Source organism: Cricetulus griseus, chromosome 5, assembly GCF_003668045.3.
Source record: "Cricetulus griseus strain 17A/GY chromosome 5, alternate assembly CriGri-PICRH-1.0, whole genome shotgun sequence".
NCBI classification, from domain to species: Eukaryota; Metazoa; Chordata; class Mammalia; order Rodentia; family Cricetidae; genus Cricetulus; species Cricetulus griseus.
Window position 1 is genome coordinate 88,666,852 of NC_048598.1, and position 11,563 is coordinate 88,678,414.

General features: G+C 39.1%; 1 protein-coding gene across 1 annotated transcript; it reads left to right on the forward strand.

Annotated features, from left to right (window-relative positions):
- Positions 1-47: 47 nt before the first annotated feature.
- Cript (CXXC repeat containing interactor of PDZ3 domain) lies at positions 48-8,863 on the forward strand. Its single transcript, XM_027417981.2, has 5 exons — positions 48-181; positions 2,976-3,041; positions 3,908-3,962; positions 7,258-7,361; positions 7,960-8,863. The coding sequence occupies exons 1-5, from the start codon at positions 166-168 to the stop codon at positions 8,022-8,024; spliced, it is 306 nt and encodes a 101-aa protein (XP_027273782.1). The 5' UTR covers positions 48-165; the 3' UTR covers positions 8,025-8,863.
- Positions 8,864-11,563: the final 2,700 nt, after the last annotated feature.

The window sequence follows — 11,563 nt, forward strand, 5'->3', positions numbered from 1 at the left end:
GAAGCCCCGCCCACCAGCCCTCGTTGGTCCCTCCCGCGACTTTCCCGGGGCAGGATAGGCAGGAGCCGGAAGCGGGGAGATCGGAAGCGAGCTGACGTAGCCGGAAGGGGAAGCGTTCTCAGGCTGTGTTGTTGATGTCTTTTGGAGGAGACGGTTCGTGGAAGGATGGTGTGCGAAAAATGTAAGTCAAGGGGCCGCTGCTGTGGGAGGAGGATGCCGGGGGAGCCTGACGAAATTCCCACGCGATCTCGGCCCTCGCTGCTTCTGCCTGGGTCTCTGGCTGTGACCTCTGTCTTCCCTCCGTCACTCTGGTCTGTCCCAGGGACTATGTAGTTCCATACATAGTGTTCAGAACGGTGTCAGGCCAGGCCTGCACCTCTGTGTTTGTTTCTGTTGCTCTTCTCCTGCGTCTCTTCAATTGCAGCTTCTTGACTTGGTTCCCGGAGGCTTAAAACGGATCTTCGAAATCTTTCCGGTAGCAGGCTCTCAGTTAACGTTTTAAGACTATAAACAAGGAATCATTTCTAGTGCTATTAATATGTCCCTGAAGTGTTTGAATCTTGACATTAAAAAAAAGCCATGCAACATTTAATACATGTTAAGTTTAACTGGATATTTTGTACCATCCCGTCCATTCTTTTCATTAATACCCTCAGCATTGGGTCAGGGGAAGAAGAAAGTCTCATCATCGTAGTCACCTCTGACTTTTTAGTTACCTTAAAACCTTTTAGTTACCATTCAATAATTGTAATGAAACCTGTGAGGTTTGTTGAAAATATTTGATTTTTTTAACCGCAAAAACTGTTGGTTGGTTTAAAAATAGCTTTCCTGAACCGGGAGGTGGTGGCGCACGCCTTTAATCCCAGCACTCAGGAGGCAGAGGCAGGAGGATCTCTGTGAGTTCGAGGCCAGCCTGGTCTACAAGAGCTAGTTCCAGGTCAGCCTCCAAAGCCACAGAGAAACCCTGTCTCGAAAAACCAAAAAAAAAAGCTTTCCTGTCTCACTCTCTTTTCCTCGGGCTAGACACAAGATTCTAATTCTGTATCCCAATTATTGTCTAATGTACGTGATCCGTTTTGTTTATAGCCCCTGATAAAACTCTGGGCACAGACAACCCCAAGTAGCAAAAATTACAGGCCTCTGCCATCAGGCCTAGCCTCCATCTTTAAGCAGCATTTTCTTAATTCATTTTGAAAGTGGGGGAGATGTTTGATTAACTGTGGCTTAAATGTATTTATATTGTGTACCTACCCTTTTATGCTGTGTAATATGGGTCTTCTTTGTAATTTTTGTCAGTTTTGTACATTTAATAATAGATGACAAAAGTTCTGTCTACTTGCACTTGTTTGTAATTCCCTTTATATTTTAAGTGCTTTGTCCCAGCAGACATTGAGGATAGTAGGAAATTGTCAGTTAATATCTCCAAGGAACATAAAAATTTTGAGAATCCAAGATCCATTGTGGTGTTAACGTAAAATGCACATATTTTGGACTTTAATGTGTTTGGTAAAAAGTCATCTCTCCCCCTCCTACTATTTACTTCTCTGCTTTTCGGGGGTGGGGGGGTCCCCTAAGGTTTTCTTATTTTTAACCTCCTGGTCTGCTCATCATACTCACCCTGCACGTAAGCTGAAATCTTGCTCATACAAAAGCTATAATGTCAGGCGACCACCACAGTTCTGTCTTTCCTTGTGTCATAAATTGTTCAAAAACCTTGTTTTTCTCCAGATTTTTGGAGTTACTTCTTATAACTTTAGAAGTACAAACTGATTTTCCATACTACTAAAAGAACTTTTAAACTTATACCAGTAGTCTTCCATTTACCAAGTTACAGGAAGTTTTTTTTTTTATTGTTTTTATTTTGCAGTTTTTTGTTGTTTTTTTTATATTTGTTTTGCTGTTGTTGTTTTGGGTTTTTTGTTCTTTTTGGGTTGTTTTGTTTTGTTTTGTTTTTTGGTCTACTTTATTTCTCTGGCTCCATTAAGTCTTTGGGGAGTGTTTGCCTCAGCTAACACATCTATACCATTGAGAATCAAATTCGATTCTCCACCCTGACCTTTTCCTTACTTAAACAATAAAAAATAACTCTGCCTATTTTGGATGTTTGAGACCCTTTACAGATAAGACCCTGGCTTACCCTTCCAACCTCATTTTCACCAGTGTTTATCCCTTTCACACTTGAGTTAGCCAGATTACCTTAGGTCTGATGTACACCCTGAACTTCCCATTCCTTTCTTCAGGATATGTCTTTGTCTGTGTAGTTTGACTTCATCTTCTTCATATTTGCATTGCTAGATGCTTAAACTGTCTCAATTGGCTCACTATTATTATACTTTCTTTTCCAGCTTATGTTTTTACTGAAGGGTTCTTCACTTTTTTTAAAGTCTCTGATCACTTTGAAAATCTGATGAATACTGATAAATATATATATATTCATATGTGAGTATATATGTATACATATGTGTGTATATATGTATATATATATTTAAGGAAAAAATAGAAACACACATATTAGATTTGTGTGCAGTTCTATCTGGTTCATTTATTTCCTATGATCTGTCTATAAGCTCTTAGGAAACTAGTGAATTTGGATATAAACCCCCTAAAATCTGGATTCATGGTTTTATTTTCATCATTATCTTTCATAGTGTTTTGTACATACTAGGTGATTAGGAAATGTTGAAGGAGTGAATAAGTTTGTCAGAATTGTTCAAAGTATAAACAGTGAAAGCATCTTATTCAGAATCAGTTATCCATTGCCCACAGTTACTATCTTAAGTCTTCATTCACTCGTTTCCACCCCAGTTAGTAGGTTCCTACTGTAATCTGACTTGATATCATTATGAACCACAGGCATGATATTTATTATTTTAAATTATTATTTTAAAGTTAGAAATGGGCTCATTATTTAATTTCCACATAGTATGTTTATTAGATGATAATTCTACTTCCCTTTTGCTATCTTCCTACAACAGGTGAAAAGAAACTCGGCACAGTTATCACTCCAGATACATGGAAAGATGGTGCACGGAACACCACAGGTATTGTTCCCTATTCGGAAATAGCAACTGGATCAATTACTTATGGACACTGCTTTAGTGTTTCACTATTAGCAAAATAAAATGTTAAGTGCAGTTTATCTCATCGATTAAACAATAAGGAGTACTGGGTTTCCCCTGTGATTTTATATCTTCTTTCTTTTTCATCATCTTAGTGACATATATGGATTCCTAATGTAGTCCACACGTAGTAAAATTATTAAATTATTTCAGTGTGTGTCTATTTGATTCAGCTTAATAAGGTCTGTATTTAAATTTCCTTCCCACATCTAAATTTTATGTTCTTGAACAAATTTGAACTAGGCATGTTGATGCACACCTTTAATCCCAGCACTTGGGAGGCAGAAGCAGGCAGATCTCTTGAGTTCAAGGCCAGCCTGGTCTGCATGCACTTCAAGTTCCAGGACAGCCAGTGTTACAAGAGAAATCCTGTCTCTGAAAAACAAACAAACAAAAAAACACATATAGCAAAGAATATATTCAAAAGTGGGGGAAGCCCAATGTTTTTCTGTGTTCAGTCTATACTATCAAAGTAGAAAGATGTTACAGATCCAAAGAAAATGTAGGCTATTGCCAAAACACTACTTTGGGACTAAGTAATAAAGCAATTATATTTCATACAAGTGTTTACTAAGAACTGAGCTATTATAGGAGGGTTTTTTTAAAAAAATCAGATAAAGGGTAATTTATTAGTAGAAAGTCAAAAAGTGAACTTTAAAGCTAATTCCTGAGCATTTAGTGTGTGTGTGTGTGTGTGTGTGTGTGTGTGTATGCATACTTAACATTATATGTTAGATGCATAGAAGTAAATTTATATGTCTGCATTTTTTTTTTTTTTTAATATATAGAAAGTGGTGGAAGGAAGCTGAATGAAAACAAAGCTTTGACTTCGAAAAAAGCAAGGTAGGTGGAAACATCCCTAGGGCAGTCCTAAAGGTGACTTTTTAAATAGCAAGGCTACTGATCTGAACTTTTGCCTGATCCCATTGTGGTCGAGTTAGGCGATGTTGGCATACAACAGCAGCCTGTTTGCTATGAGCTATTCCTCCACCCTCTGCCAGTATATGAAGATACTAGTGCTGCTTTGTATTAGTTTACCAGAAAACATGATTTCTATTTGATCTACGTGTTAATTTGCCTACAAATCAAAGGCACCAAGGAAATGTGGGAAAGTCATAAGCTTTGGAGTTGGACCTGAATTTAAAACTGGACTCTGTATCTCTGTAGTCACATGACCTGGAGCATGCTACTGCAGGTTCTTACCCTTTATGAATTGTATCTTGTCATTTGAGAATGAGGACAAAATGTCTCCCGTCTTAAAAATAAGATTTTGACACCATACCTCATCATATACAGTTTACATTTTTGCATGAACCCTTCCCATTGCTATCCCATTTGCTTGCTTCCTTTTACCACTCTGACTGGTTGTTAGCCAGAGTGATCATTTAGAAGGTCATAGAATTCCTTTGCTTAAAGCCCTCCATTGTAGAATAGAATCCAAGTTCTCCATGTAACATCCTCATTAGATTTGCCAATCCCGCTTTCACCTGAAGTGGGTTATGTTTGCTGCTCCTAGCTTCCGCCTGACTGCTTGTTACTTGGCTGAAGCTGAGATGTGAGCTTTTCAGTGAGGGCTCCTTAACCAGTATTTATCTCTGCTCCCCTACACCTTTCAGCTGGGATTCTTTTTGTAACACTCACTGCTTATCCGAAAAACTTGTTTTATTGGATTGTCTTTATTTTTTCTATGAGTTTCTTGAGGGCGGGAATTTGTAATGTTCTTCTTTGGTATTTAGAACAGTATTTGGATACAGTAAGTAGTTGGTAGATATTTGTTAAATGAATAAGTAGCCATTGTGTGGCATCATCCCAATGATTAAAAGAAATAATAATAATAAAGTGTTTACTTTATATATAAAGTGGCTCCTGCATAGTAGGTACTTACTAAAAAATTGACAAAACAGCATAATAGGCCTAATGTTCGGCATAGCATCATGCTCTGTATTGTCAATTGACTTGGTGTTTCCTAAGACCATTCAGTTTTTCACTGGTGATTTATATGAATTTTGCAACTTCATATACCTTCAGTTCCTTATTTCTGAAGTGTGGCTGTTACTTTTGAGTGCTCTAGCTAGCTTATTTGAGAAATTACACTACTGTATCGCATTGAATTTCCAATGCCATTATTTCTAAGAAGCAAGAAACTGGGAGGCTGGAGAGATGGCTCAGTGGTTAAGAGCACTGTTTTCCAGAGGACCTGAGTTCAGTTTGGGCATCCAACGACCACTCTAACTACAGTTCCAGGGCATCCACTGCCATCTTCTGACCATAGCAGCACAATCACCACCCCCATACAAACATGCACACTGACAGAATTTTAAAAATTAATGGAATCTTAAAGAGAAAGGAAGAAGAGAAAAACTCTGCCAATTAATCATGAGAGTTCAGGAATTAAAGTGTCGTCTTAGAACAATAAAAGTATGGTTTGAGAGAAGGACTCCACACGTTTACTCTGTGGGAGCAGAGTCCTGGTCTTGAGTTTAGGAAAGTTAACCTTTAAAGGTGACCTGTTGCCTGGCAGTGGCGGTGCATGCTAGTAATCCCAGCATGTGGGGAATGGGATAGGAAGACGGTAAATCCCATGACCTGCTGGGTTATGTAACCAGATTCATCTTAAAATAAAAACAAGCAAGCAAAGGGGGTCTGTTTAATATAGAAAATAATGGGGCTGGAGAGAGGGCTCAGTGGTTAAGAGCACTGACTGCTCTTCCGGGGGATCTGGGTTCAATTCCCAGCACCTATGTGGTGGCTCACAGGGGTCTGTAACTCCAGTAGGATATCCGGTGCTCTTCTGGCTTCCACAGGCACTGCACACATGGTACACAGACATACATGCAGACAAGATACCCGTACACATAAAATAAAAATAAATGAAGGCAAAAGGTTTCCAAAACAAAACAAAAAAAAGGAGCTCCTGGCCAGGCATTGGTGGCACACACCTTTAATCCCAGCACTCGGGAGGCAGAGGCAGGCGGATCTCTGTGAGTTCGAGGCCAGCCTGGTCTCCAGAGTGAGTGCCAGGATAGGCTCCAACGCTACACAGAGAAACCCTGTCTCGAAAAACCAAAAAAAAAAAAAAAAAAAAAAAAGGAGCTCCTGAACTATACCCCAGACAGCATACCAGGACTATGATGCTACACAGAGAAAATATAAGTAGTCATTTTGGAGCTGGGCAAACAGTTTTAAGTTAGAGAATTATTGCCAGTTTTGAGAGAACTGTTTCTTCTAAAGTTATTTGCCCTATGGTTCCTATAGGATACCATGTTCACATAGCAGAAACCCTTCATTCGAAGGGATTAGGCCCATCAGTTAAAAATGCATGTACATACCGTATTTTATCTTAACACATAAACTGTGGATGCATTCATCTGTCATTTGGTATAGAGGTAAAGCCTGACGGGAATTTTATATCATTTTCCTCACATAAACCATCACCAGAGTATATATTCTACACCTCAGTGAACCAAGAACTAAGCCAGGTGTGATGGATGGCACGTGCCCATGATCCCAGTGCTCAGGTCCTGGTGATAAAAGAATCAGGAGTTCAGGGTCATCCAGCCTGGGTTTTCAAAAGAAAGGCAAGGAAAGGAATTGGTCCTGGGAGAGATTACCTGAGCTCAGTTCTCAGCACCTACCTTAGGCAGCTCAAAACCACCTGTAACCCAAGCTCGGCAGGACCCAAACCCTCTGGCCCCCACAGCTACTGCACACATGTGGCATACTTACATACACAAACACTCACAAAATATTTGTAATGTTTAGTAGTTGGCTTACCCATACCTGATTCAACAGTAGTTAAAACAGTTCATAATTAGTCACCCTAAAGCAGATACTTGGGTTTTTTGGTAGACTTAGTCATTTCTTGTACTGACATTTCATCAATTTTTGTATTTGTCACATAAATAGAATGACACCTACAAGACATAGGAACGGGTCTGAAAATAAATACAACTGGGGCTTCATAAATATACAGCTTACATGGAAGGGCAGAGGAATGCAGGCATATTACAGAGAAGGGCTCTGTCAGTCACAGAATTTGATGGGAGAAATGATGGTGTATACATTAGTCATAGGTGTTGCTTACCACGAGTTAAGAGTTTGTAGTACCAATATCTTTCTTCTTTTTTAAACTTTATAGGTTTGATCCATATGGAAAGAATAAGTTCTCCACTTGCAGAATTTGTAAAAGCTCTGTACACCAGCCTGGTTCTCATTACTGTCAAGGCTGTGCCTACAAAAAAGGTAAGTTTCTTTAAGTTAATTTTTCTATTTATATCAGATCTATTCAATTTGATGTTGACTTGGATAACAGAAAGGAGTAGCCTTTCATAAATTGTTAGTCAAATATTCTTTTTCCTAAAACAAGATAGTTTAAAATATACTTGTAGTCAATGGATGTTTCTTTTTTTTCTTTGCTGTGAAGTTCTTAAAGATTCTACTTGTGTGTGTATGTGTGTGTACACATGTGCGTGAGACACACTTAGGCATTCATGCAGAAGCCAAAAGAGGGCGCCATATGTCTTCTTCCTCTGTGCTTTTTACCTCCTCTTTCTTGAGGTGGGGTCTCTCCCTGAACCAGTGGCTCCTGTTTTCTGGGGAAACCAGCAGACAGACCCCAGGGATCCTCCTGTCTCCACCCCACTTGGATCTGGAATTGTGGGCATTTTCGAGGATATGTAAATGTTGAACTCCAAACTCTAGTTTATATGATTGCAATGTAGGTGCTCTTAACCATTGAGCCTTCTCTCCACACCCGCCAAGTGGTTTTAAGTTTATATTAACATAAGGAAACCAAAAGCTGGTACTACTTGGTTGCTTATATGTTTTCTTTTTGTTTCAGGCATCTGTGCCATGTGTGGAAAAAAGGTTCTGGACACCAAAAACTACAAACAGACCTCTGTCTAGATGCTCTGGTGAACCCTCTGACCTTCTGTAGTTGTACTTTCTGCCTTGACTTCTCAAGGTATAACATGGATGTTCCATCTTACAAAATAACCTGCTTCAAGATGAGTGTCAGTCTAAAGCAGGGAAATTGATCAATATCCATGCATTTGCTATCATGAAGCTCTGAACAGCAGTGTTATAACCAGGCTTCTGCCTTAAGAGGTTATTCCTTGTGAGCATTTTACTGAACTAGAATAAGTGACAAAATTAACGGAAAAGGTATTCCTGAGTTCCATATGCACTTTCTATTTAACATTATTCATATAATTCTTATCTGATCCATGTATTTTATTTATAGATATTGCAATCTGAAATTACTGATACTTTGCTCTGAATTTGATATCCAGACTTAGAATTCCTTCCTTACTCACAAATGTCACAGTTCTTAGGATCAGCAGTCCCTTGGTTAAATGCATTTTCATTAGCTATAGATATTCAAGAAAATTATTGCTGAATGGTCCCTTAGTAACCAGTCCTGCCACAAGTCAAACAAGTTGCGATTTTTTATTGTAAATGTTGTTGAAGCTAAAGTGCCAGTCCCTGTCTCCTGTGAACAAAGCCCATGGAGTGCCCATCTGTCTAGATGGGTGCACTGCATTTCAGAGAGAAGCATTCTGTCCACAGCATCTTAAATTCAAGTGTCCTGAAAGCAGAAGGAACAGTGTCTGTTCACACGTAGTCAGGATGAAGGTCTGTTTGGGAATGAGTGTCCTTTGAAGCTGGAAACAAACCTTTTTAACCCTCTTCACCACCCTACCTTGCCCCACTCAGGAAATCAATAAAACAAGCATTTGGCTCTGTGTGTGTTAATGATGTTACTGTAGACTGCCAGGAGACTGTTCTGGGGTTCCAAATGAAGGCTTTTCTTCTATTGCCTTCTTAGATTTAGGCTTCCTATCTTTAAAACCCCTAGCCTATCAGGAGACCAAAAGGATATTCTGTTTCGACTGTAGTATCTTAAGTAAGTATCACTGTGTACTTATTTATGTGTGGGAGCCACTATAAATAATGAAAAAGTAGACATTGCCTATTGTTTTAAAATTACTGTGAAGACCAATTCTTCATTTTATCCACAAGATTTTTCAAGGGTGCTTTGTTATTTGTGTTTATCAGGAAGATTACAGAATAATGCAAAATACAAATAATATCTAGCAGGACAAAAAAAAATAACCTCCCATATTGTAATCAGTTTGGTGTTTTGAGACAGGGTCACTCTGCATAGCCTTGGCTGTCCTGTAGACCAAGCTGACCTCTCTGACCATTGGTATTCTTAAACCAAATCTTAACACAGAGAAAGAAGTCATAGCAGGACCCACCCAGGCACATCTGCTGGCATTCTGGACCCTTAGAACAATTACTCTTCAGTATGGGATGAGCTGTTTTGATCTTGGGTTTGTTTATTTTTGCCCTCCCACTCCTAGCCCTGTGGTTATTCTCCCAATGTCATTGGTTTAAGTGTTAAGCTTTCTGGGCAAACCCACAAGACAAATTAATGTGTGTGATAGTCATTTATCAGTCTGTTCATATGTAGAAAGTGTAGCAAGTGGTATGCTTTTGCTTTTTCCTAGGTAACTTTAGGGAATGGAGTGCTTTTAAAATTAACAGTCATTGGATTTCTGTTTTATTCTTACTTCCAGGCATACTGCTCATTCCAGACTATCTGCATATAAAGTAGAATCTGGGCCTGCTTCAAAGTAGTGATTTTAACCAATAATAAAGTTAAAGCTGAACTAAGATAGTAGTGAGTGAAGGGAAATAAAGATACGAATTTGAGAGTTGCAGTGAGAAATTTCAGGGCTGATTTCCTTAGTGGCAAGGCTGGAGCACAGTGAACCTTTTTCAGTGTGCTAACAGTAGGCATTTCCACCAGATGGCAGTGATGCTCTGCTTGTTAAAATGCTTGTAGTTAAAGTGACCCAAAGACTAAATATGTGACCTTGAGTTCCCAATGTGAAGAAGCCAGAGAAGTTTATCATAAAACATTTAAAATCTGGGAAATAACAATAGTTGATAAGGCACTTGGCTGGGTACATGAAGCTCTGGGTTTGGTTACTAGTACCATATACATTTGATGTACTAATTCAGCATTTCCAAGGTAGTTGCAGGAGGATTAGAGACTAAAAGGTTAGCCTTGACTAACATTTAAGAGTTCATACCGCTCTTACCCAGGACTGGTTTTGCTTCTCAGCAAGTATGTGGTGACTCAGCCTTACCTCTGGCTTCCACAGCCTCCTTCACACACATGCAGACTCACACAGACATAAATAAAAATAAATCTTTATTTCTGAAAGAATATTTAAAATGTTATTAAACAGGCAATCTCCAGACCAAAGATGGAAAATATTAGAAAACTAATCCAGCAACACAAGACAATGTTTTGTGACCAGTGAGGGCTTATTCTAGAAATTCAACGTTGGCTGACATTTTTAAAACCTATTAAAGGTACATACATTAGAAAATTAAGGCTACATGATGATCTCAAAGTGTAAAAAACTATTTGATTTCAGTGGTTGGGGGCCAGACCCAGCACTTAATAACACTTGCTCCACAGTTGTACAGGAAAGAATTCAGATTCTAACACCCACTAAATAACCTAGGTGTTCCCCCGCAAATGTCTATAATCCCAGGATCACAAAGGGCAAAATAGGAGGGCCCCTGAAGCACTTCCAACCTAGCAGAGACTCAAGCCCCAGGTTCAAGAAGAAACCCTGCCTCAGAGGAACAGAGCAAAATGGTGGAGGCAATACCAATGCCCTCTTCTGACCTCTGCTTATACAAATGTAAGCGCACACCACATGAATACACAGATATGTAAATAATGATGTATTTTTTAAAATTCCATTATAATGAAAATTGCTGTTGAATTGGAACAGAAAGAAATTCCTTAGCATACTAAAGTAACAAAAGGCCTACAATAAATCTGGCAAATGTTAAATGTATTTCTTGAAAGGGATGTGTTAGGCTTTGTTCTCATGAGGAACTGTGTTAGGTTTAGCTTGCTGTTTGACATATTTTCCTTAGCTCTGTTGGGAAGGATGCACAGTAACCCTCACTCTAAGGATAGTTTGGCTCCAGAATGAAGGTGTGATCCTTCCAGGATTACTTCTAAGGCCGTATTGTCAGTGAGGCTCCTCCACTCTATGCTAGGTATTTGGACAGGGTCTTATAACAAGCTTTCTCAAATACAATCGGACTTCTCTTTTGTGGAACTGCCAGCTTCCCAATAATGACACAGAGACTTAATATTAATTATGAGGACTTGGCCTTAGCTTTTTCCCAACTAGCTCTTATAACTTAATTGACCCATATTTGTTTAACTCTACATTTTGCCACGTGGCTCAGCTCTTCTTAATAAGGTATCCAAGAAATGAGTGTTTAGATTTCCTCCTCCCCGTTTCTGTCTGTGTGCACCCACAAATCCCACCTATTCTTTCCTGCTTCACTATCAACCATAATCAGAAGGTGCCTCAAGCAGAGACACCCCTTTATAGTGTAAACAA

Coding starts and splice junctions, on each gene's coding strand:
- Cript (XM_027417981.2), top strand. Junction 3,042..3,907: donor TGGTGCACGGAACACCACAG/GTATTGTTCCCT, acceptor TTTAATATATAG/AAAGTGGTGGAAGGAAGCTG. Junction 3,963..7,257: donor TTGACTTCGAAAAAAGCAAG/GTAGGTGGAAAC, acceptor TAAACTTTATAG/GTTTGATCCATATGGAAAGA.